The 25000-nt window shown below is 46.4% G+C and overlaps 4 protein-coding genes across 4 annotated transcripts in view; 1 reads left to right on the top strand and 3 right to left on the bottom strand.

Annotated features, from left to right (window-relative positions):
- The window catches only part of LOC126568916 (atrial natriuretic peptide receptor 1), a 14093-nt gene extending 5745 nt beyond the window's left edge, over positions 1 to 8348 (bottom strand). The window contains exons 1-6 of the mRNA XM_050225608.1: positions 8154 to 8348; positions 5584 to 6289; positions 5372 to 5483; positions 3180 to 3345; positions 1263 to 1340; positions 855 to 1131 (exon numbers count right to left, since the gene is read on the bottom strand). Of these exons, the coding sequence (XP_050081565.1) occupies positions 855 to 1131; positions 1263 to 1340; positions 3180 to 3345; positions 5372 to 5483; positions 5584 to 5998 (1048 nt within the window). The 5' untranslated portion in view covers positions 5999 to 6289; positions 8154 to 8348. The remainder of the gene's footprint in view (positions 1 to 854; positions 1132 to 1262; positions 1341 to 3179; positions 3346 to 5371; positions 5484 to 5583; positions 6290 to 8153) is intronic.
- Positions 8349 to 9488: 1140 nt separating this feature from the next.
- Positions 9489 to 10814, bottom strand: LOC126569552 (testis-specific zinc finger protein topi-like). The gene has a single exon (XM_050226727.1). It carries the CDS (start codon positions 10812 to 10814, stop codon positions 9489 to 9491), a length of 1326 nt encoding a protein of 441 aa, XP_050082684.1.
- A 732-nt stretch (positions 10815 to 11546) lies between these two features.
- On the bottom strand, positions 11547 to 12550 carry LOC126572987 (leptin receptor gene-related protein). Its single transcript, XM_050232743.1, has 4 exons — positions 12422 to 12550; positions 12278 to 12352; positions 12036 to 12213; positions 11547 to 11936 (listed from the first exon to the last, which is right to left on the bottom strand). Exons 2-4 carry the CDS (start codon positions 12334 to 12336, stop codon positions 11829 to 11831), a joined length of 345 nt encoding a protein of 114 aa, XP_050088700.1. The 5' UTR covers positions 12337 to 12352; positions 12422 to 12550; the 3' UTR covers positions 11547 to 11828.
- A 620-nt stretch (positions 12551 to 13170) lies between these two features.
- LOC126572971 (augmin complex subunit dgt3) lies at positions 13171 to 15599 on the top strand. The gene is made up of 7 exons (XM_050232720.1): positions 13171 to 13230; positions 13297 to 13436; positions 13498 to 13864; positions 13941 to 14245; positions 14317 to 14886; positions 14959 to 15136; positions 15216 to 15599. Exons 1-7 carry the CDS (start codon positions 13213 to 13215, stop codon positions 15387 to 15389), a joined length of 1752 nt encoding a protein of 583 aa, XP_050088677.1. The 5' UTR covers positions 13171 to 13212; the 3' UTR covers positions 15390 to 15599.
- The last annotated feature ends 9401 nt before the right edge of the window (positions 15600 to 25000 follow it).

The raw sequence follows: 25000 nt of genomic DNA, 5'->3' as shown, positions 1-25000 counted from the left end.
ATTATTTTCAATGTAAAGTGTGACAATTTCTGTCCGTTTCTTTTTAACGTGAAGTGGTTTATTACTAAAATGGCATAGACTGACGATTCAGAAACTGTGTCTGTTTGTCCAAATCCCTTGAAAATGACAGAGTTATTCAAATTTAAATTAGGGGACCTGATGGCGCACCCTGTATACCTTCATAAATTAACTAAACGATTGAAATGAGCTTCAATTTCCGAAACAAAAGTCGATTGATGGAATATCTTTAAAAGCATCTGCTTTATGATACCCTACCTACAATTTTGTTTCTAAGCATAACTTTTCAATTTAGACCAATGTTTATTCTACTGCATCATGTAACTATGAATGCCTAATCTGCCGATGTTTTCTTCGTTTTATGCTTAAGATGCTACATTGAAGAAGCATGTTTTAGAATAGTTTATTGTTGTTATGCTCTTGACTGAATTACGTTACTGTAAAATACGTTTCTACCAATAAATTGAATTTGATAATTTAAAGCAAGTGATTTTCAAACATTGTTTGCTTCAAATCTGCCCATGATAATAAGAAGTATTTCTTATTAAAAAAGAAACAAAACACTGAAAATTGTAGGAAAAGTATATTATGTCATCTCACTAACTAAATCAGCTTTTTTCCTGTGCTTGTTTGTTGCGTAAAATGGAGGACACAAACAAATGAATATTCGAACGGACTATTAGCTACCCCGGGAAACGTGACGCCGGTTACCGATGCTCACGCCCAACGGCATTACGTTAAATTAGCGGCTAATTAGAAATTAATGCTAATTCAACACATTTCGAGTATGGAGATGGTGCGGGCTCTTGGAATGGAAATGCGCATGCAACACGAACCTCTGGCGTACATGGCGGCATCCGTCAGGTACGCCTCGATGTCCTCCTCCTCGTTGCCGTCGAGCTCGCGGACAAACTTGAGCAGCTCCTCGTCCCTCAGCCCGTACTCGAGGTTCTTGCCGACCGTCAGCGAGAACAGATCGGACCGGTCGATGATGAGGGCAATGTGGCGCCATCCGAACTGCCGGAAGATGCTCGAGAACACCAGCTTCAGCCGGCACTGGCAGTACGATGTGCGGGTCAGCGTTTGGTAGCGGGATTTGTCCTTAAAAATGCCCTAAATGACCCATCGGTGGGTGTAGGCGGGCGGGCAGGAAGACAGAAGCGGTGATAAATAAAACAAATCCCTCGCAAACACACCCCGCACAACTATACCTCTCCCGTCATGAAATACACAGACACGCTTACCGAGCTATCGTTTTTCCACCTGTTGCTCAACCGACCCAATATGCCGGATGTCACCGAGAGTTCACCTTCGGACGGTGGCTAACGAGAACGGAGAGATGAGGCAAGCAAGACAGAACAGAAGAAGGACACCGTTAGCATGTCTTGGCAGAGAATGGGACGTCTCGAACACGCTCGTTCGCTCCCGAGTGGAGGTGATGGAACTATAATTTTCCTTTGCAATCTAGCGTGATTGCGACACCTCCCACCGCACCACGAACAACCGCCCGTTGACACACGATATCAATCGCCACTGAGCTTGACGTCTACTTATTCTTATGCTACCGTGGTGAGTCGCTGGCCGAGAGCCAATTAAGAAGTGCATTGTTTGACACAAGGTGTAACGTAGCATAGGTGTTCACATAAATAGAGAAACTAAGTGAATTAACGATAGAAAATGGAGAGAAACTACATTTGCAATGGAAGGAAACATGAAAATAAGGAAAATGAAAAGCAAACAAAAGTTTTAAAAGGAAATGTAATTGTACACTGATCAGCATTGAAAACGATAAATACTTAACAAGAAAAGCAATAATAGAGAAGATGGGGAAGATGAGGAAGATGGGGAAATGGGTTACTTTATATTAAATAAGATTTAAGCTACGTTTAGAAGGGGAATTATGTGAAACATACTTAAAGAAACTCAAATAAAAAAGGTTAAAAAGCCAGACAGTATGTTGCCAAGAGCTACTACACCCATGAATGGCCGCTTTATAGAACCGGAAGTTTGAAATTTTCCCAGTTAAAGCAGAGTTTATAGCAAGTTCCAATATCGTTCGATAAGATAAAGACACGAACTGCACACAGCACACAAGGTTGGCTTAATAATCCTCCTGAGAAATTATGTATTTATGCGCATAACATGGTCGATTTATTGAACCCCTATTGAACCGAGGCCCTCCGGGTGGAGTGGTGCAACGATGATTCGATGCGAGATCCTAGCCGCCAGGGAAAGTAAGGAGTAAGTTCCTTGCAATAGGAGCCAGCCTGTGCGCCTGTGGAGGCGGTGCAATTCTCGGAGCAAAACGTGAGCCGGATCGGATAAAAGGACATTCATCCATTCAGGCGGACATTTCTGCCCCATTAGCCACCGACTTGTGAGTTTTTTTCTTGTGCTTCTGGGACGCTTGGACGCACTGGCAAGAGAAAAGCAAAGTGATTGGATGCCAGGCATTGGCCTGGCATCGGTTTAACGGAATGATGGGCCATTTTTCTTCGGCACACACGAGCCCCCCGGCTTTTGTCTTTCTGTCCACTCCGACGATGGCGGGCAGGGGGCCTGATTGAGCCACAACGTTGACCCACGGGGAATGGATGGTGGTGACCGAAGATCAAGCGAAGCCAAATGACATGCATTGCGTGATGGGCCGTGATCTGGGCCTGATCGGCGCATTCCCGGGCGCATTGTATTTATAGAAATCACGACCAACGATTGTGGCGACGGAACAGACAGAGGAGAGCAGGAAATGAGAAAAGATATCAGCCCCGGGCCCAGTGGGCCACCGAGATGGGACATGATGATGACATTTAATAGCAGCTTAGACACACAGACACCCACAGTGGAAGAATGCGAGATTAAGCCAGCCTCGCAAATGGGATCGAAGATGGCGTGGCCGCTAACCAGAGTGATAGGCAGCAATCAAGGAAATGATCCTGTCGCAGGACATGGCTGCTGCGATAAAATGAAGTAATGGGCGGCGAGTTTAGCCGACGATGTTGGCCGACGAGAGACACGAGCCCTTTAAGGCTAGATTGTCTTACGCTAGATTAAGCATTAATTGCGAAATTGTTCCTCTTCTTAATGAATTTGTCCTTTCACCGTCATCGCGAACCGTGTTCCGGATGTCGGTGGCATCGGTCGGTGGTTTCGCTTTGGCCTACCTGATCGCCCATGCCGGTGATGATGGGTGTATTCCAGTAGTCGGCCAGCTGGGCTACCGGTTCGAGGGCAAAGGCACAAGCCGGTCCAATGAAGGCGATCACGCTGTACTTGAAATGCATATCGGCGGCCAATCCTGGCGACTTGGAACCCGAACAAGAAGCGTAGCTGTGGGGAACAGGGAGGAACAGGAAAAGATTAGGCGATGGCATTAATTGAATCTTTAAAAAAAATCAAATGCGTCTAAATTTGAGGATCTACCACCAGAAATGCAAGTTAAAGCCATCAAAATGTAATTTTGTATAAGATTTTAAGATGAGAACAAGCTTCTCGATGAACTGTGGAGAGAAATTGGTGCAAAATTCCGTCAATAAAACACATAACCGAACGAAACAATCGACTGTCTGAGATGCTAGAGCGTGAGATACGTTTAGAGATAGAGCCTCGTCTCGTAAGCCACACGCAAACAAGGAGCGCACGAAATGAAGAAAAGATCTCTGGAGCTTTGTTTTCCTTTCTCGACCGCCACCACTGGCTGGGTGGGGAGGCTGGTTGGCGACAATTTTGGGGTGACCTCTTCCCTTAATTCTACCCTTCATCATGCTGGCGCCAGCCCTTTTTGGGAGTTTGATTGACGAAGGAAAACCCAAAATAAAATAAACAATTCCTTTACGCTGCTGGAGCTCGCCTTTTCGAGGCCAGTATGTGGTGTCTGGGTGGGTGTGTCCGGTGCACGCAAAAAGGGGGACAACAACACATCATTTACATAAGTATGCCTATTTACTTCTCGAGGTGACATCTGCCCGAAATGAGGATGCACACGTCGCGTGAGGCGGAGGGCGTAAAGAGGTCAGCAACAGGACACAGCACATCACAGTGAACCGCAAACGGCCCTATGATGATAGCAAAGCTGAACCGCTGGCCCCCAATAAAAAAAACACTACATTCTACGCTCTGTGCTGCTGTTTGGATAAACGAACGGAAGGCGGTAGCGAAAGGGACAAAATTTCAGGAATTACAATCATCTCACGTACATCGCACGATTGCTTGCCATACTAGGGAGTGGCCCAAAACCGCTTGTTGCTCGATTGCAAAGGTTACCACACCATAATGTTTCCAGCTCCAGGCCACTTCTCCTCTCAGATCTGGCTGCTTGCTGGCCATGAATGGAATTTTTGTGACCGAGTAAAAAAACGAAAACAATCCTGAAACGTGAATTGCCTTGATGGAGACTAATTTTGGGGTGAGCGGTGAGCAGCATTATGGGGGGCTTTAAATTAACATGATTTCCCAATGAAAACGCATAGAGATGAGCATGCGGTTGTTGATTGAACAATCTCGGAGCTCTGATGGAACATGATGCATTTCATTGCGTATTTATGCAACATTCGATAAATGCACAATCTATGAAATATCAAGGACAATTGGAGTCAAATTGAATACCGTTAACACCAACAAACTATAATACGAAGGTTTAGGGTAGTTTCAAATTATGTTCATTGACACAATTTATATAATAATTGCTATAATTATGTTTATCGACATAATCTTGAAGTGATGTTTCCAAAATTTGGTTTGTTTGTTCCGTAGAAACAATTTAATGAGGATAAAGCGTGGTCGGAAACTAATCGACAACCTAATGTAACATTGAAGAACCATTGAGGCTTCACTTTTTTGGGGCAGCGGCATCGTTTTGGAAAATTATATCACGAAATTCCTCCAGAGAAAATGCTTATTGGTTTATTAACAAAAAACCTCACGCGTTATACTGTTTGAACTTGTACTACTATTCCCAGTGTACCTGTAAGTAGTTGGGTTATAGTGAGGTATTTAAAAACATACAAATAATATGCATAAGCAGCTATTGTATTGTATTTGGAACACCAGCCAAACAATTTCATGGCTGGAGTGAATATATATTATTTAAAAAATAGAAAGAAACTTATTGTGTTACTAAAAACTATGAGCATTTTCCTTTAAATCACCATTTCTGTGCTATACAGTAGATGATAATGGACTAGCAATTGAAAAGAAAATTCTAGTATCTTGGCTACAGTATTTTATGTATCGTTTATCAAACTATTCTGCAACCATGTTTAATGTGAAGAATCTCGAGAACTTGCACCATTTAAAAATAAAGAGAGACTGTTAAACGAATGCTTTAATGGCCAGGAACCGGCGAATGAACACTTACGCTGCCTGCACCTTGAGGAGCTGCACGTTGTGTGCCTTCTTGAGACTGTGGTTTACGATATCGAGCGCCAGGTCGATGGCAGGTCCGCAACGCTCGAGATCGAACGGAGAATCTGTGCAGTGGTGGATTAAAAACAAACAGCAGTTTATCTCCAGTTCAGTTTATGGTGCAGCTTACCTGCAACGTAGACACGGGCCTGGCGTAAAACTTACCCAAATGCGATGCCATAAGCACACCGACGTAGTACACGGTATAGTTGGCATCCTTTGGCACCGGGGCCACCTCCAGCTTGTTAAGGCTACGCTTCTGAATCCGGTTCGTCGCCGGAGCGGTGGCGCCGACGGTCGCACCAGTTCCATTCTTCACACCGCCCACCAATGCCACCGCCGGTACTAAAATGCCGGATTCGTCCTCCTCGAGACTGTAATCGCTTCCCTCACCGTCACAATTCGTCTCGCACAGGCTGCTGAGCAGCATACCAAGTTCCGTATCCTCGAGCGAGCGACCGGCCGGTCGACGGTCACGGTGCGTTTCCGACGGGCCACAGAGGGCCGTCTGGAGAAGGGTACACTGGAGCAGCAGCAACACGACCACCACCACGAACCACCGGTAAGCCACGTAAGCCATCGCGGAATTCAGAGAACTATTTCGGGACTTCGGGCTCGGCTTCAACACCAATTTCACGGCCAACTGTCGCGCCAAACGCCTGCGAAAGGCACTGTCCGGGAGGTCCACACTTATTGCACTGTCAGCGCCAGTAGCGCCACTGCTGCCACCGGTTCCTGCACTGCTGCCTGCTGCGTGCCAATGGTAACAGGGAGTGTCATCCCTTGGCGGTGGCCGAGTCGGTGCTGCTGACTTGGTGCGCCGCGAATGTCACGCGATGCTCTCGTTCGCTTCACCGTCCCCATTTTACGCCTTGCAAAGCGCGCGCATGGTAGCCACATTTGCATGAGCAGCAAATAAAGTGTAGTTATTTACAAATTAATTCTTCGCATAAATTCGGATACAATAATCGGCGCAGGGCATATTACTATGGCCTGGAGGGGGGCACTGGGGACACTGTGGGTGCGGTGCGTCGCCAGCGAGCTAATAGCTTCACGAGCCGTTGGTTGACCGATTTTCCAGATCGTTTGTTTTATTTTTCGCTATCTATCGCTTCAGCGAGTGATACTGTGTCTGCGAGCGCGCTGTAGTGCCCTTATCTGGAGCATCCTAGGAGCAAGGATATCAAGGGTGAACCGGGTCATAAGGCAGCGCACTTTGTAGGCACCACTCGGTGCCTACTTGATCGTGTTAATTGGAGAGTACAGTAGCAAACGAATGGTGGAAATGCTTTAAATGATTTTCTCTAACCTTATCGCGGGATTCCCGCGTCCTGAAACACTTGTCCTCACGTTTGATAATCTTGTTCGCGTGTAAGTGAAAATGATAAAAAATGTTTTCCATTTCTTCTCCTCTGTTTCTCCATCCGGGTGAAACGTGCACTATCCGTGACACATTCAATTTTCAGCGTCGCACAAAGAATCATGAATCCCGGATTCCATGCTTTCCAGCACGATAGTTGGCAGGGCAATGGGATAAAACAACCGGTACTAGACAAACAGGCAGCATAGTCACGTATCCCATCTATCCTTCCGAAGCGAAGGATATGGTATGGCGCGTACCCGAGATCCCGAGGAGTATGTTTAGGATCACGGTAGAGCTGAAGCGCAAAACGAAAAATGGTGAAAAATGAAAGATAAATACAGACTAACCAGATGAACCGTGGCGAGTGGAAAAAACAAAGGGACAAAACGATATCATAGTAGAGCTGGCCCAAAACCTTCCCATGTACCGATGGAGAATGGATCTACGAAGTGAACCGTGAAGGGGCTGCGAAGATTCTTGCGTCTGGCCCCGTGGCTGGCTGATTCGTCGTGACCCGTGTTCGTATCACAGACCACAGATTGTGAACATCGTCACCAAACTGGTTTGCCGAGAAGACAAAAGGACACCGAAAGAACGGTGATGATTCTCATCAGCATCATTATCATCAGCCTCCACGAAGAGCCGTGAAGAACATAGTGAGCATTGGTATTATGGTTCTGTTCTCACATCGTCGTTCTGCTATTAGTTGGCGCTTTTTGACAACGTTATGCAGCATACAGACCACCTGTTGCATTCACGGGCTGCGTTGTGTCCTTCACGTGGACGTGCGTTGGACACCTCCGTTCGGAATCAATCACCAGATTAAATATCCGCCATTTCCAGCTCGTTTCATTTGATCTGGTCTACAAATTGTATTGCCATTGATATGCTAAACACCGGCATTCCATCGGTGCCTCGTCTTTCACCGTGTCCTGGATCACTTTACATTTCCTCGCACGTCCTTTGTCCGTGCATCCTGGTGTAACTATCAATCAAGGGAATCTTGTCCCTGGTACGTACGGATCACAATCACGGGCGCAAATTACATTAGCCTCGAGAAGGAAGGTACCAACGGCCATCAAACACCCAGGTGCCCCGGACGCAGTGTGACACGTGTGACGAGCACTGAAGGTAGCAGCTTTTATATTACACGTTCCCTGTTGGGCGCAGTTTTCAATTAAATTACACCCGCTCTTATCCCTGCCGGGCTTCCACAGTTCTCCAACTTGTTGGTTTGGGTAAACAAAATCAAGAAACGATTGGCAGCATCGTTGAGCCGATTTGAGTGTGGGCCACTGAACAGCTAAAGCAACAGGTGTGCAACTACTTGAAGATGACGCTCAGAGCGCACTAACAGTCTCCTTTTCACTACCTTCAACTTCTTTAGTGCCTGGCCGGAAACACTACTAGAAGGCCGCAGAAGCACACACCGAACACTGGGCGCACTAATGCACAAGGTGGAAATGGTATCCTTAGGTGGCCCGGGCCATCTGAAGGTCTTCACATTGGCACATCCTGGAATCCAGAGACACACTGAGGCACTAAGGAACACACTGCCAGGGACCGTGTCTCCCGCACTTGATAACAACTGGCGTCCGATTGAGCGGCCGGTGCGATAAGAGCGCTCCTTTTATACAACCCACGAACAGAGGGGGTGAAACCGAACAGAACATCCGATGCTGGTCGGGATCCGATCGGGCGCCCGAGGTCCCCCCAACTGGGGCACCCCTCCGCGAAGATACCACCCAGCTGATGCAGCCATTTGTTGCATGTGGACCACCGATCTTCCCGATTTGATTCCAGGATACCCGGCCTTCGAAGTCAATAGGGCGATGATTTCGCCATACTCTGCTCTGGGATTGATTGAATGGCTACCGAGGGCAGTTGACGGCTGTGGCTACTCGTCGCTCGCCACTATCCTGCCCACATCCTAGCACCCCCCTCGTGATAGAGTGAATCGGCGCGCTCTCCAACAACTCCAAGCGCCACGAAAGCTACGAAGCGAACGTATAATTATCATTTCAATCGGAAAACACCATCTACTCTACGCTATATTTACACCGTGGCACGGGTTCTGCGATAACGTCTCGACCCTCGTTTGCCACGTTTTCCTCCTTCCGCCAGCATGCTTCGCTGAGCTTTAGCCGGGCAGCGTAGCCGTTGCCTTGCAATTTTATGCTCGATTACTTCGGGACAGCTGGCGTTGCTACCAGATTCTTACAACGAATGGCACTGAAGCTGTTGGCATGGCGATACACGGTGTAGTAGCAAGCGAGAAGTGTGGACACGTTGCCGAGCGTGTAGAGCGTTGATAAAGAGCCAAGGAGGTGGAAGAACTTTGAAACTTTTGCCCTGTTATCGGTATCGGTGGTGTTGCTGAAAGCAAAAGATAATTTGATACATCTTGACGCGTCATTTCGTTCGGTTCTTGAACAAAACTCAATCAGATAATAGAGCGAAGGACCAATATGGTTGGGAGGAAAAGAAACACGTGTGCTTGAAATGGGCACGTGCCCAAACGACGGTTACAAGACAAGTTGGTTGTCTTTATTAGTTTAAAAAGGATGATGATAAGTTAAATAATTTAGCTAAAAGTTAAAATGAATAATACTAGAGTTTCGCGTTGAGATCAGTCGATTACAATGGAGTTACTCTCGAGAGTCTATTCTATTCTAGAGGCCCGTTGGCCATTTACCGTAAATTGCACTCAGTCTCGGGAATGTTTAACGCGAACATGCTTCTCACGATCACCACGTTGACGGAACTTTTTGTCACAAAAGCTGCACTCGTACGGCTTTTCGCCGGTGTGTATCCGTTGATGGTTTTTCAAGGCGTCCGCGCGGTAAAACCGCTTGCTACAATCTCCGCATCCATAGCGCCGTTCGCCACGGTGGATTAACCGGTGCTGGTAGAAAACGGAACCGGTCAGGAACCGTTTGTGGCAGATCTCGCAGAGGTAAGGTCGTTCCCCGGTGTGGCACTTGCGGATGTGATCGTTCAGATCCGGCCGGATGGTGAAGCGACGCTGGCATCCCTTCATCGGGCAACCGAATGGCCGGATACCGTTGTGGAAGCGCAGGTGCTGCCACAGGTGGCTCGATTGCGTGTACGTTTTGCCACACTTTTCGCACAGATATGGCCGGGCCAATTCATTAGTCTTCCCTTCGATGTCACCTTTCGGTAGGTCGGTCTCAGGTTTACGCTTCACCTGCGGCACGTTTGGTTTAGTCGGCGCAACAGGCACGCTCGCATGTTCCTTGCTACGGTGCTCTAGTAGCTGCGCCAGCGTTGGGAACACAGCACAGCAAATCTCACAGTTCAACGCCAGCAAGCTCTCACCAGATATGATATCCAATTGTCCAACAACCATACGCGGAAAGTAATGGTGAAAATCGATGCGGTGGATGAACAGGCTGTCCAGATTGTCGAACAGGTTGCAGCAAACGTTGCAGCAGTATTGCTTCGGGAGTGTGGGAAAGCTTTGCATCTGGTATTTTTCGTACAAACTGCACTCACCGTTACGGTGCAGTTTGATCTGCTGCAGATTGCAGCCAACCTTCTCGCACAGGAGACATTCAAAACCGTGCGACGGGCTGTGCAATGATTCGTGATAGAACAGTGAGCCTTCGTCGGAGAAAAATGCGTCACAGTATTCGCACAGGAGCACCATGTTGATGGTGATGATACGTAAATGCTGGCTGAAAATGGTTCCGTAACGATTCGCTGCCCAGGATGGTAAGTTGGCCAGCATTTTATCCCAGTTGTGCCCATTCACGTGCTGGTGGTATCGATCAACATCGGGAAAAATCGTTCCGCAAATCATACACTTCAGGGCCGCTGCCAGGAGATACGGCTTACTTTCCTCCATCGTTTGTGGTACGGGATGGTACTTCTCTCGGTGCCGTTGTAGGCCGCTCTGCAGGACGAAACGGTTCTTGCATACCGAACACTCGAAGCGCTTCCTAACAGCCATCTTCGATTGCGCAACGGCACCATCCGCGATGTGCTTGCGGTGCTGCAACATGGCTTTCATGATTTGGTTGTGCTTCTTCAAATCCCGTAACGCAGCCAACATTGTTTCCTTGGATAAGAGTGAAGAACAAATTGTTCATTGCATTGTCTTAAGTGAAGAAGAAGTGTTAGAAGAAGTTCTCATCGTACTTACTGTAGAGCGTAAAGAAGTTCACGGTTCTATTCTAGTTTTCTGGCAAAAACTGCTTCGTCTCGCTGCGCGATGCCTACCTTGATGCTCGAGCGGAAATGATGTTCGGCGGGAATAATCCTGTCACCCAGGACAACCTCGTGCTTACGTAACAGTGCGCAGCTTGCTTCGATGCAGATTCGCGACCATAATTTTATATTTCTTGGATTAGGGTTTTTATGATTTCGCATGCGTTCAGGGCAGCTGATATCAAGAATCCTTTTATAGATATGGATTTTATGTTCTATTTTTTAAACGGTGATTTTCATGTTTTTTTCCGTTGCAAGCAGCACCCGCTTACCTTTTTTGGCTTTGGTATACATCCTTGAAATGGTGTTTGCAGGCATAAAATCGTGTAAATAACTCGTCATTTAGGGCCGCTACAATCCACAATCCGGTTACCGGATTACGTTTGAACACATTTTTATCGAATACCAGCGATATCGACGCAGCGCGAGAGGTGAAGCTGTAAATTCGCGATTCTTTCAAACTAGAAATCTTGGAAGCGGAAGCTAATTCGAAGCTGCTTCGATTGCTTGAAATGAAACGATCATGAAATGATAATTTCTGATCATCACATTTTTATTCTGTATGAATTGAGTAATATGTATAAAATAACGCTAGTGTGTTGGTTGGTTTTAAAAGATAAAACCCGTTCTATTCGATTCATACCGGAAGAAAAGAAAACGTGAAAGTGCCTTATAAATTAAATCAGACCCTTCGTGCTGCATGTATACATAGGTGCTTTACGAAACATATCAGGCAATGAATTTAAGAGTCCGGTATGAATGGATGCCGATGGAAACTGACGAGTAACGAATGCGAATGCCTTCAGGGGGTTCCACTTCACCACATGCTCGGATCACCGGATTCGAAACCAAAGTGATACGCCAAAAGCGATGTGTATGCTACGGCATTACCGGCCAGTGTGAGGATACCAGCACCCCATTGAATCTGTTGGCAAGGAAAAGTAAAATGCGACAGGTCAATTACGGGGCAAAAGAGGGAAAGTAAAAGGCGACAGGGGCAAACGAATTGTAAACGGCTGCTTACCACTCCAGCACGGGCCAGAACGATGGGCAAGGCGAAGCTGCTCAAGACGATTCCAATTGTAGCAAACATTGCATTATTTGGGCGAACGCCGTCATCTCCATCCTGGATTCTTTTCGCAATCATCGTCGGCACTGGGCATAGTATGTAGAAGATTACCACAAATAATGGCCACCACACGCTGAAAGCAAGAAACACGGACAACCATAAGGTAAGGGCGTAATTAAATTAAAAGTCCTTCTTACTTGTACGTCGGAAGGGCACACGCCAGAAGGATCATGGTCGTTCCGATCGAGCCAAGCATGGCCAGCACAACGATTCTGTGAAGGGGACAAAAACATCGTTACAGTCATGGTTTGGTTATCAAAATCCGACTTCTCACAACTTACACTGGCACGCCGTGAAGTACGATTATTCATCATCGGTGCGAGCGGTCCGGGAAAGGCCCAGGTTGGAAACAAAAGAACAAGGACAAGTTAGAAACAGTGGATGATTGATGCACGCTGCCGAAGGGGGCACTTAAACAGCAGGCAAAGGGGATTCGCAGGTGAAAATGGAAGATCCAGATTCGATTTAATAAGCTTTTTACCTTTTAATGATTCTGCCATTTCTCACAATCTTTGGTTTTCGTTGTTTTGCACGATTTGTTTTTTTTTGTTGCACTGGCTGTCAACCCCGTTGACACAGAACATTTTCTCCTGTTACAGCGCCTCTAGACGGTGAAACGATTCTCAGGTTCAAGAATTGCTCAATTTTGCTGAGCCTGGCCCGAGAATCGGTTTGTTGTCAAAATAACAGGCAATGACAAATAGTTTGACAGGTAGCTCAGCTGAGCCTCAGGCTCGCTGTATTCTCAGTTTCTACACGGGCGAATGCATTCTCGGTTCGGATTTGTATGGATTTGACAGTCTCAATTCTCATTCTCTTCTCATTCTCAGGAAATTCTCGCACCGTCTAGATGCGCTGTAACAGGAGCGAGAAAATGTTCTGTGTCAACGGGGTCGGGCAGATTGCTCGAGATTTAGCGATTCGAGTGGTTGTGTGGCTCAGTTTTGAGCAAAAAAACCACAGCACACTTGAGCAACTGAGCACAACTGAGCGCTACTTGTCAACCGTTTTTTTTCAACAACAAACCGTTTTCACTCTCCGTCCGCTAGCACGCTCAACAATCGCTGCTAAAATGGAAGATACAGGCAAGGTATTTATTGGTGCGCGCAGTAAAACTCAATTAATTTCATCACACAGTCGTGGTGATTCGTTTCAGGTCATTGAAATCATGAAAAAGATCGGTGGAGTCGACATTCGACGCATGTGGGTGGTGCACGATGAGGACTTCCGCGAGATTTTCGACTGGTTCGCCAAGATAGACGACGATAACATTATCACTGATACGCTGGATAGAGAGTAAGTTTCTCTTTCGTCAAGGGGCGTGTGCTACGAGGATTGAAATTGAGTGCCATTTTAGCTACGAAGAGCTGAAGCGGCACGATGATGTTCACGAAGAGAGCGAGCTGGACGCGATGCTGAAGGAGCTGGACACCCAGTACGCTAATATCCTCGATTATACCGACCGTGATGTGGCGGAACTGGAGCAGCAGCTAGAGCAGATGGTGGAGATAGAAGAGCATTATGAGCGGTTGATGGAAGACGTGAAAAAGACGGATATTTTGCTGACGAAGGAGTTGACTGAAATGGAACGAGCAACGATCGATGCGCAGTACTTGATGGAAAAAAAGGAAAAAAGCTGCCTAGCGCTGGCCAAACGACTGGAAGAGAAACAGCTGATAACACAACAGAAAATTGCGGATTTGCATCACTGCTACCTGCAACCGGTAAGTTTTGTCCTGCGAGCAGAGCGAGTGAACATGAAAATCTTAACATTCGCTTTGTGATTGTCTGCATTTTCAGCAAAACCCACCGCTGTTTGTGTACCAAATGCCGCTTGAGCAGTTTGATGCCAAGTGCGACCAGTTCCTAAAGTATCTGCAGATGTACGTGAAGAAGCACTTCCCTGTACAACATTTGGAAGGTTTCAGATCGTCAACCGAGTTGAGCAACAACGAAGTACTGGATGAGCTGGAGGACATCAAGGCGCGGCTCGACGTGGAAGAACTGAAATTGCTAGAAGAGAAACGGGAATATGCAGGCGTCAAGCATCTGGTAGACCGTTTGGAGGATCATGAATGGATATCGATGAAGGTTTCTGTGCTAAAGTAGGTTTGAGATGATATAAGCGAGTGATACGAGTATATTGAGTGGAACATTGTACATTTCCATTCTTCAGGAAACATAGCTTGGAGCTGAAGAAGAGCAACGAGCAGGATTTGCTGCGCGTGGACCTGTTGAAAACCGATCTCGAGATGCTCATCCGGCAGATGAACGAGCTAAGGATCGAGTCGGTGCTGTATGAAACCAACCGCTCGAAGCTGGATCGGGCTATCAGCCGGTTGGAGTACATACAGCGGCTGGATGAGAGCATCTCGAAGGAACTGATGAACGCGGAACTGCTCTGGATACTGATGAAGCTGGACCTGGAGAAGATTCGCAATTGTTTCAACAACGCCGATGAAATGAATGCGGAATCGAAAAAGTGCTTCAAACGCATCGACTCGATGAAGCAGCTGGAAAAGAGTTCTTGCTTGGAGGAAACTTATTCCGACTATCTAACGCATCTTTCCGCACTCATTCGATCCGCTACCGTAACCGACAGCAGCACCATACAGGAAGCAATGGAGAATGGATTGAAAGGCTGTTTGCAGCATTTCACCAGCCTATCGAAACGCATCATGAAGCAGGTGGAATCGATTGCGAAGGGAAAATACCACAAAAAGGTCAACAGCGTGCTCGAAAAACTGTAAGTGGTATTAGAATATGAGGAATTGGTGTGATGTACCAGTTGCGCTAAATGTTGATAATTATTTTCCAGATCCACCCAGGAAAAACTGTTGTCTCGGTTCGTTTTTGATGGTCCACTGCGTTATCCCCAGTTCTATGATCAAGAGTATCTGGAGCGGGTGCAACAGCTAAGCTTTTTGCTGGGACTACTGGAACGTGATGAACGGAGTGTCCGCAAAGATGTTGTGCAGAATATTGAAGAGTTGAAGGTAAGTTTTGGTCGAGAGATTTTCGTTTAAATTCATATACACGAAAAGCTAAACCAATGTTCTTTTATGTCGTCTACAGCAAAGCCAGAAATTCAAAACGTACAAGCAGAAACTGTGGATTTGGTTTTTAACCGAGCCGAAAAAGGTTACCAATGCTATTAAGGAAATTACCGCTGAAGCATCGAAAACCGCTAGCTACAAGTCTATCTCGGGCATCAAATGTAAATCGATAGTAGATGAATTGAAGTATTAGCCACTGGCAATCGGTTTTATTATCTCTCATTAGTTTGCTTTAATTTCATTTATCACTGTTTCATGTTGCATAAAATCAAAGAAGGTCAACTTGTAAAAACGCGTATTGGAGTTTACTGTATTTCGAAGTGATATCAATAAAATAGCATATCGATTACGTTTGTAGAATTATGGGTTGAAAATACAAAATTAGATTTTTTAAGAACATCACGCAACGGTAAATAAATAAATGATTACATTTGAATATATTCGTCTATCGCTTCATATCCTATTATCTGAAACAGACACTTATTTTCCGATTCACAACATTGCAACGATCATATGTTGGCAAAGGTTCCACCACAGGCTGGCCGCATCATGGTTAGTAGTCGAGAACGTCGTACAACTAAATTTGAAATATGGTTGGACTTAATAAAACGAACGCATGTTGCACGAACAGTACCTTCGAAATTGACGGAACCAAAACTAATCCACTTCATAGAGCCGGGGGCGCAAACAGATGATTCCATCGTTCGATACTCCACCATCGGCCGGGCGGGCGTATGCTCCGTATGCCATCATGCTGTTTGTCATCATCCAATCGAAACCCCTAGCCGAAAGTAACCCACATTTCCGCTGAACCCAACAGTAATACCCTCGGAAGGGTTAAAACCATCATCCTACGAAATGGCCGTCTTAAAGGAGCCGCACTCGGTGCCTCAAGTTTCGCTAGCTCCCAGCTCCCAAATCGATTCCGACGACGGCCCCGGGAAAGGCAATAGAATTATCGAAATGTGCGCCCGAGCCAGCCAAGACCGTAGTGAACCGGAAACGGAATCCCTTTTTTGGGGGCAATAAGTGAAACAAACGTACCATCGTTGGCGAACGGAGCATGTCTTCACGATAAGTTCAACCCGCAGGCATATCGTTGAGCCGCGTGAAGTGCCCGCTGCCAACCCCTCCCTGAGTGGGTGGCGAAGGCGTCGATGCAAAACGAAATAAAACTAAATTTGACAACACATCGCAAAACCGCCAATAAATGCAAATCGTAAGTGGGTGAATGAATGGAGTGGGTGTGTGGCAGGCGCGGTGGCGTAAATGTGGATCATCTTTCTCACTTCCGGGCGGCCACTTTGGTGGCCGTGCAGGGTAGAAAGTTCAAACTTCAGCCCCGGGATCGTCGGGTGACGGTGAAGCAACAAGAATGCGCGAGAATGCGAAAATGCTCATCACTATACGGCCAGCGCCCAGAGGGATGGGTTGAAAGTTGGGTTTCGCCTCTATCCAATTTGAATAAATTCGAATTTGTATGAAGTACGATATGTACCGATGAGCAGACGCGGCCCCACCGTAGCTGGCTCGACGCTGACGGTAGCAGGGCACGTTGCATGCCGGCGTTCTTTATGCGCGTAAATGTACATCTTCGGTTCGGTTCCGTTCGCAATGTTTTTTGGCTCGGTATGCAATAACATGACTAGGTCCCGAAAATGGAACCGCTTTTGGCTGAGCGAGTTCGCCGCGGAACACTTGGCTGTAGCTCGGTGACCGAGAATCGGGTGGAGTGCAGTGGAATGGGTTTGGCAAGCATTGGCGCCATTCTTAACTTATGGTTCGTTCCATTTTTATGCTTCCTTTTGCGGTGATAGGAAGCTTTAGGTGCATGAAAAAAAACATACTTTTTAAAGTCTCCGGCTTTGTTGGAATGCTGGAAGGTTGCAGTGTGTTGGCAACGGTTTAGCATGGTCTATTTGTAGTATTTTAACATGACTCGAAAATTAAATAACAACTATTAGAGCTTCAGTATTTATTTATCTTCTAAAAAATAATCAAAGCTTATATGGGACTGGTTGTGAGATTCTGGCACATTTAATGGTCAGGGAACTTCTTGAAGATTTTTAAATTAAGGTTAATCAGGTGCGCAAGTTTTTTAAGATTTTTGAATTGAATTCTGTTGAATGTACGTAAATTATCATAAAAATGTCTTTGCAGAACCTTCAGGCATCATGTCCTTCTCAATGTAGATTTTTCAGTAATTATCACAGGCCAAAGGCGTTTTGAAAATGGAGACAAATAGCAAAATTTAACCTTAATGACACTCCAGCACTTTTAAAATATGAAGCAATAAAAATACATTAAGAAACTTATTACGTTAATATGAAGACATTAAGAAGTTGTCACCGACAAATGGTTTGGGGTTTGCACCTTGTTTTGATTAATTAAGTTCTTCCTTCACAGCTACGTGATGTTAAACGATGCTCGTATTGTTGCTTTATTGTTTTTATGAAACACTGAAAGACAATGCCGTTCGTTTGATATAGTGTCTGATAAGTAAATAATTGGGTTTTAAACAATCAAGATGGGATAGAAGCACTCTAAAGCCTTTTTTTATAAATATACAATCACACAAGAAGAATTATCTTTTCAAACCATTCTTTCTTACATAGAATGGATTTGGTTAAAATAAATTGTATTGTTTTTCGATTTTTTATCAAACCGATTTTTGCTGAACAAGCCGAAAACACAATCCTATGCTAACCATCTTCCAGCTTGGCCACCGCACAGATTTCCGGCACCTGCTCAGTGTACATCCATCCGCCAGCGCAATGTGATTTCTGTAACTTCATCTTTAACGATTGACGTACTGCGTGCCACGTGCCGCTAATAGAACCCCCCAAACCATCAGCTACCACATTCCGCCCTCACCTACATCCACAATCTAATAACGGGAGGAAAAAAAACGAAGAAACCAATCCGATCGATGCGGCAAGGATCCGGTGGCCAGATTTTAATATTGTCTCGCGGCGCCTGGACACGGTTTCTTGCGCCCTCACGGGGAAGATGCGATGCGGCCGATGATGCGATGCGATCTGCCGCTTGCGCTTCATTGAATATTCATTATGGCCAATTTTTATTAATAATAGTGTGTGTGGGTGTGTGCAGCGAAGGGGAATAGAATGACATTCCATTTACACATCCAACGCCCTATCACATCTCCTGGCCACCGCAAGAATATATCAATGCTCGTGCTGCTTCTTCTATTCCTGCTGCTGCTGATGATGATGATCCCGTAATCTTTCCCTTCTAGCCAATGATGGCCCAATGTAGCCACTTTAATGTAGCCACCGCCGTCACCGCGCTTCCGTGCTTCGCTTCGATGGTGCTGGGTAGTGCTGGCCTGTGGCCTTCAGGCTGGCATGTCCGATTGGGTGGGCGTTTTCGCCGGTGGTCCGCGCCTTTTCCCGTCTCGGATCAGGGCCGCTCTGCGTTGATTGTAAATCAGGTTACGCATTTTCTCAGCTCTCCCACCACCCTCAGTTCGTTCCCTTTTCTTTGCTCTCTCCTCTGGCAAAACCAACGCCCGCCCACTCCATGGATGGTGTTAGGGGATTAGCGGACGAAAGGGAACGAGAGTATCCGCAGCATTCGCTCGTGGAAGCAGCAGCACCACCACCGCTAGGCCTTCAGGGAGATCAGTATTGGGCAGGGCAACGAAAAAAAGAAGAATAAAAGCAGAAAAAAATCCTTGGCCTGGGAAGACGGGAACAGTGACGGATCGGAACGCACGGGCGTGAAGGCAAAATGGCCAACTCACGGCGATACCCGGACGGCCTCGAGAAAGAACGTGATGAGATGATGTATTAGATTACTGCCAAAGCCCAGAAAATGATGATACTACTACCGCTCCGGCCGTTTCCCCGTCATTCCCGGGGCCACACCGGCCATTCGAGGGCGCCATTCTCTCTCCACCGGCGCTACACGGACTGCCGGGGGTGGCCACCAGTTTCCGTGTTTCGCGTGTTCGTTCCGCATTCGTTCGCTGCCTGTTTCCTCGTCCTGAGCGCGCGCGCACACACCGCATTGGCCTGCCACGGGTACGCTGGTGGTCATTCGTAATTCGGTTGCGAATGGGTATTTCATGGGGAGGCGGAAGATGCCTTCGTTTTCGGGCTGTTGGCGGCCCTTCGTCAGAATTCCCACACTTCCCCGAGCTCGCCTCAACAGCAAGATAGGCTTTTGTGCTTCCCTGGCAGAGCAGTGATACTCAGCTACTTCCAGGAACATTCGAAGGGAGCTCGTCCGTTCGCTCCGTTAAACAACGCTCCGCTAAAGATGCCTCCGACAACAACAACAACAACAGCAAGACCGATGACACGGACACGTGCCAAATGTGAAAAATATTCTCGCAAGATGATGCGCCCCGGACAAAGGGCGAGTTCGAGTGTGGTGTACCGAGAGGTTCACCAAAGAAAGCTCGCCCATCCATCCATCCATCTATCCGTCCGTTCCGTCCATTCCCGGGGAACGAGAAGTGCCACCGTCAACACCGTGGAAGGGCGCATTTGGCTACACCAACAAACGGCAACAAAAGCGAGAGCGAGTGAAGTTCATTTAATCAAATTTATGCAAGCTGATGAAAATGTTCACCAATTTTATCGCCAGAACGTGTCCTAAATTGGGAATTGTTCCCCGGGACACCTCGGATGTCCTGGCGCGGCTGCTGCTCCACGGGAGTCAACCTGAGCGGGAGGGAACCGCCCTGGATGCGCCGTTCTTGAGAGCGTTTCTGCTGCGAGCTGCCGTAATGCCGTGTCTCGGATCCATCCGTCTCGGATCGGATTCTCGGACCTGTGAGGGGGGGGGGGGGCTTCCAGCCAGAGTGTGTTCCCGTGGAACGTGTTTAGAAAGCAATTACGAAGGAACTTTCGCACACCCTGCGCTGCACTTGCAGGGCGAGCAGTTGCTCTTTGGCATTCGCTTTTAAGGCCGGATCAGAGGGTTACGTACCTACGGTGCAGTTGCATCGGTTATCGCTTTGATGGACAGGCCCAGGGCAGGTGATGTAGATGTTCCATGGTAGATCGAAAGCGGTGGTTCGATGTTAAGGAGCGTGCTCGGTCGCAGTTGTGGGCGACGTGCAGAAGATGATCCGTTGGTCGTTCGCTGGAGAGTGTATCCTGTTCAATGGAGCGAGTTTAGTGTCGGACAATTGTTTCGCACTTGTGATGTATTGTTGTAGGAGATGGTGTCGGTCTTCAATGTATGTGAATTAGCTTTTTGTTAAAACATGGTCCGTTGGGATTGAGATTAATGACAATTATTTGGTGTACTGTTACAATCATATGCTAGCGACCAATTCCTTAACAGTCTGGATTTATCGTTGCAATTATCAACTACCTGCTATGTGTATGCTACATGTATTTAAAGATTGGCGATAGTAATTGTTGCTTATTTTTTTAAGGAGAAAATACAAAAATTACTTTTAATAAAACCTTAAAGTTGTACATTAAGGTGAGATTCATCCTCAATAAAAAGTGATTATGTACTTTGAACGATACATTAAGATAATAGTTGGGCTGGGATTGTCAATTTATGAAGAGAAACCATGGTTTTTGAATTGATATAGTAAAGTGATGTAATACTGTAGCTTAATGTTCGTCCTTGTAAGAAATCAGAAGAGGTTTTAGAAGATCAATTGATCGGAATCAATTGAGCTGTATAGTACGTTGGGATTCAATCGGTAATGGAAGCGTTTCATAAACCATAAACCAGCAGATTAATTTCATACAAAGGTCCTCGCATTGTTGCTTTACCAATATCGATCGGAATCCAGTGTTCTTGAATGAATCAAATGGGTTATTTAATGTGTTGTTGCGCTGAATAATATGGTCGTCAAAGAACTGTTGTTAAGTCTTGATCCCAGGCCATTCAATGTTGATTTCTCAATGCTTATAAAATATAATCTTTCGATCTGGCGTTCGAAAAACAAATATGCTGTTGCTAATGAAAGTACGCTCAAGAGGCCCATTGACTAGAAATTAAACCAAACAAACTCACACCAAAAACCTCCCCGTTCTGTTGGGATTGGAGCAAACAAAGCAAAGTAAACAAAATACTAATTACGAATAATCCGCTTATCCTGTCGTGGAATGCCGTCCGGACAATGTTGACCACTCATCAATCATCGATATTCATTTGTAATAAGCAATAGTGCAATAAATCAACCATGATGCTTGATTAGCGGCTAGCAGGACCGTTCGAATCCCCTTCGCCTAATGGATTCTCTGTTTTAGAAAAACAAAAAAAATCCAAATGGACGCCCGATGTTTGCCGTTCCGTTGATCGTTGCATTTCCCAGGGGGGGGGGGGGGGGGGGATGGTTTTGGCTAAACAAGCCAGCGCCTGCATTTCTCTATCAATATTGACTGTGTAAACAGGACATTGCACTATTTTTAATCGCAGCAAAGCTCTGAGTAAATATATGCACACATTAGCAACCGATAACCACGGTCCGCACGGTGGATACTGTTTTTGAAACTTTATTAGAGGAGTTTAATCGAAAGGTAAACAGTGGAGCTTACACCGGTGCACCGGTCATCATCGCATCGGGATAGCATCGGATCGTCCCGGGGTCGGTTTCCGTCGGTGCACCACACCGTTGATAATCATGTTGGTAATACATTTTGAATAAATTATGCTGCTCGGTCCGGCCGGCACAGATGGGCTCCCGGGCGGCTCCCGGGTTCGTTATCGTTGCATTGCATTCATGTGAATGTTGGCTACCGGTCAACTGGCTGGTCATTAAATGGTCACAAGCAGAGGGCACCAAATGGAATTGGAGGAAAAACCAATCCACACCAGAACAAACAAAAAACTCCCATGCGGAACCATCGAATGTTGGCATTAAAGCTGGTGCTGTGCTGGCCAACAGGGGAGCGCGCTTGATGCGCTCATTGGAGTACCAGAGAAGCGAACATAAATGCACTTGAGGTGCATAATTGAGAAGCGGTCGAGTGGTCGGTGCATGTGATTGACTGTGAACAGGAGGAGGAGGAGGAGGAGGAGGAAAAGAGGTATGTGAATGTGCTTATAGGATTACAGCTCTCCATGCCGGCAGCTGGTTGGGGCTGCTGGTTGAGCGTCAAGGATGCTGACAGCAAAATAGAACATTCGCGTTCGTCGCTCGGTTGTTCGGATATTGAAATGCTTGCATCGCACACCGTACATCTGGTCCGGAAAATCTGACAGTTTATGAGCGTTAATTATGGTGCCAAAGTGCTGCGGCTGTGATGTGCTCGGCGTGGGGGTGTTTGCGTTCTCAGTGATTTGATACATAATCATCGCCGGCGCTGAGTGCTCTCTGGCCGGCGCTCGATGGACCCACACAACAGCACTCAATGAGGTGCGCTGTCAATGACAGCCATAATCATGTGTTGCGGGTGAGCGGGACCATTTAAATCCTTCCAGTTAGCCCGGAAAGCTCTTTAAGAAGCAGGCATAATTGGCTTAGTGCACCGGGTATCTGGGCCGTTGTTTGTCGTCGGTTCGGTTTGGTTTCGTCGGTCGCTGCCTGGTGCGGCGCTCTAGTATGGTGAATCGGAGCCATCGGTTCGAGAGGTGCTTCAACGTGGTTATTTACTAAGCTAAATTAATCGCGATGATTCATCATGAGCCGCAGGAGACGGTTGGGCGGTAAATGGTATCCGTGGTATCTTTAATATGAGGTGGCATCTCCATGCTATAGCACGAACGAGAAAATGATTTTATAAAACAATGAAATTTGGAATGTAGAATGCGAATGCGATGTTAAAACTGTTGCACGTATTGACGGATGCTCGGCATCGCGCTTCAAAGAGAGGTGTGAAATGTTGTAGAGCGGTGAATGAGCAATATATTTCATAGAGCAGCGAAAGCGGTGAACCATTTCATGCTAAAATATACAATAGAATGGAATTGGCACTATATTCAATAGAGGCACAAAAAGTTTAATCGATTGCAATTGTTTCTACAGTGTAAATGTTTTTGTAATTTTGAAGTGGTAACGCTATTTATTTGTATCGTTCTTGAATCATTTTCATTGGTTAAATTCACATGAACTAACGTGAATAAACGCTCTGTCGAAATAATCAATCCAGGATTGATTTATGTTTTAAATTGAAGCTCCTGACTAGAATCTCGGATCTAAAATATCAAATTTTGTTGCGCTTTAGTAACGTATTAAAAATCAAACAAATAAGATATTTTTGTTCACTGCATTTACAAAAGAGATCAACCGTTCTCTGCTTGATCTAGTTCAATTATTTTATCTATTCTCTAATCGTCAAGACAAACACCATTGCACTTACAGAACAATTATTTCCCAGAATCTTCGCATAGCTCCCCCGAAACTAGATGCAATTGAACATGACTTCGATGCCATCGTTATCCTTTTCTTATCCACTGTTCCATTACTCAAAGCTGGAATGCTCTTTTCTTGCTCCGCCTAGCGCAGGATTTCCATAACTTACCGGCCATCCTTACAAGTGACAGTCTCCTAAATGCACCTGAACACACCGGGAGCCACAACCACGGAATCGGTATGCGCATGCATTGGCCAGCTTTTGGCTTTCCCTTCCAACCCAGTACCACGTTTCCAGGCCCTCGCCGCCGGTGAGAGTTTAAATTTAATCTTTTGATTATCGTATTATCCTGGTTCCTGGGTTGCCCTTCCGCTACCACCTGGGGCGAGTGTTACATCCGTTCCTGACAATTGTTTTACTTTTCCGTGGCACCAGCGGCCCCGGGGTGGATGGTCGAGCACTACCTGCGCATCCTGTGTGCCCGAGTGTACGAGGACGTTCGCGTTTCGTTTTTTCCCGAAAAAAGTTTCCCCCTTTTCCCTACTTCCCTTTTCCCGGATTATGTGCATTTTCGAATTGTGAGCGAAAGAAAGAAGCTGGCGAAGCGAAGGGCCGCAGCTAGGAAGCGGACACTTTCCACGCCAGACCGCAAACAATTGGAATTCCGTTCCCGCGTTCCCGGTCCGAAATTGGTTCAGTGACCATTCAGTACAACTGGGTTTGGCCGTATGTGGCTTCTTACCACTAGCACAGTAGCTAAAACGGCCAACCACTATTACCATCACCACCACCACCACCACCACCACCACCACGACTCCCAGCTTCCGATGCTGGCATTTAAATTTAAATCTCATCGAAAGCGTGTACTTTACAGCGAACATTTCAATGGAGGAACGCGGCGGGGACGCGCTAGCGTGTCACCATGAAGTCCCTCACCTCTCAGTATACCGCCTGGTGCAAGCGAGAGGTCGCTTTGCCTTTTACTCTATTTCCGAGCCGTCCCCTCCACGGCTGCGAGCTACGAATTTTCATTTTCTTTGTTAGCCGCGCGCGTTGTGTCGCTTTTAGGGTGGTGCGGTTTGCAGTAGAGGGCGCAATGTAGCATTGTTACATGGGCTGCTGGGGTCCACCACCACCAAACATGTTTTATAATTTCAAATAAACGACCAGCACATACACGGGCGCACAGAGAGAACATTTACAGCGCTGCGAACTGCGAAAACCATTGGAGTGCAGTTCCGAGAACCAAACCGAGGACCAAAGGATCTCTGAAGTCCCATGATCAATATCTAGTGGGTGTTGTGCTGGTATGGGTGGCAGTAATTGTAGCGTTTTTTTTTGTTTTGTAGTTAGTGTGTTGCTGATGTGCTTTGTTTAGATTCTCTTGTATGGAGCTAATAATATGGAATTCGAAACCATTTCGGTGAGGGCCATGATCGTGCAAACGTATTAGTCAAACACGCCCCCCTCCCTTCCTTTTTGCAAAGGGACGAAACTGAAATCGGTTAGAAGTGAA

This window comes from Anopheles aquasalis, chromosome 2, assembly GCF_943734665.1.
Source record: "Anopheles aquasalis chromosome 2, idAnoAquaMG_Q_19, whole genome shotgun sequence".
NCBI lineage: Eukaryota > Metazoa > Arthropoda > Insecta > Diptera > Culicidae > Anopheles > Anopheles aquasalis.
Note: the sequence above shows the minus strand (reverse complement) of the source record. Positions and strands in the feature narration are given on the sequence as shown.

What these genes read in the sequence shown, in the direction of transcription:
- LOC126572987 (XM_050232743.1), bottom strand. Translation starts at nt 12,336, where the DNA reads ATGCTTGGCTCGATCGGAACGACCATGATCCTTCTGGCGTGTGCCCTT. An exon ending in TGTGCCCTTCCGACGTACAA is followed by an intron (nt 12,214 to 12,277) that starts GTAAGAAGGACT and finishes TCTTGCTTTCAG; the next exon opens with CGTGTGGTGGCCATTATTTG. An exon ending in TTCTGGCCCGTGCTGGAGTG is followed by an intron (nt 11,937 to 12,035) that starts GTAAGCAGCCGT and finishes CCTTGCCAACAG; the next exon opens with ATTCAATGGGGTGCTGGTAT.
- LOC126569552 (XM_050226727.1), bottom strand. Translation starts at nt 10,814, where the DNA reads ATGAAAGCCATGTTGCAGCACCGCAAGCACATCGCGGATGGTGCCGTT.
- LOC126572971 (XM_050232720.1), top strand. An exon ending in ATCACTGCTACCTGCAACCG is followed by an intron (nt 13,865 to 13,940) that starts GTAAGTTTTGTC and finishes CTGCATTTTCAG; the next exon opens with CAAAACCCACCGCTGTTTGT. An exon ending in ATGAAGGTTTCTGTGCTAAA is followed by an intron (nt 14,246 to 14,316) that starts GTAGGTTTGAGA and finishes TCCATTCTTCAG; the next exon opens with GAAACATAGCTTGGAGCTGA.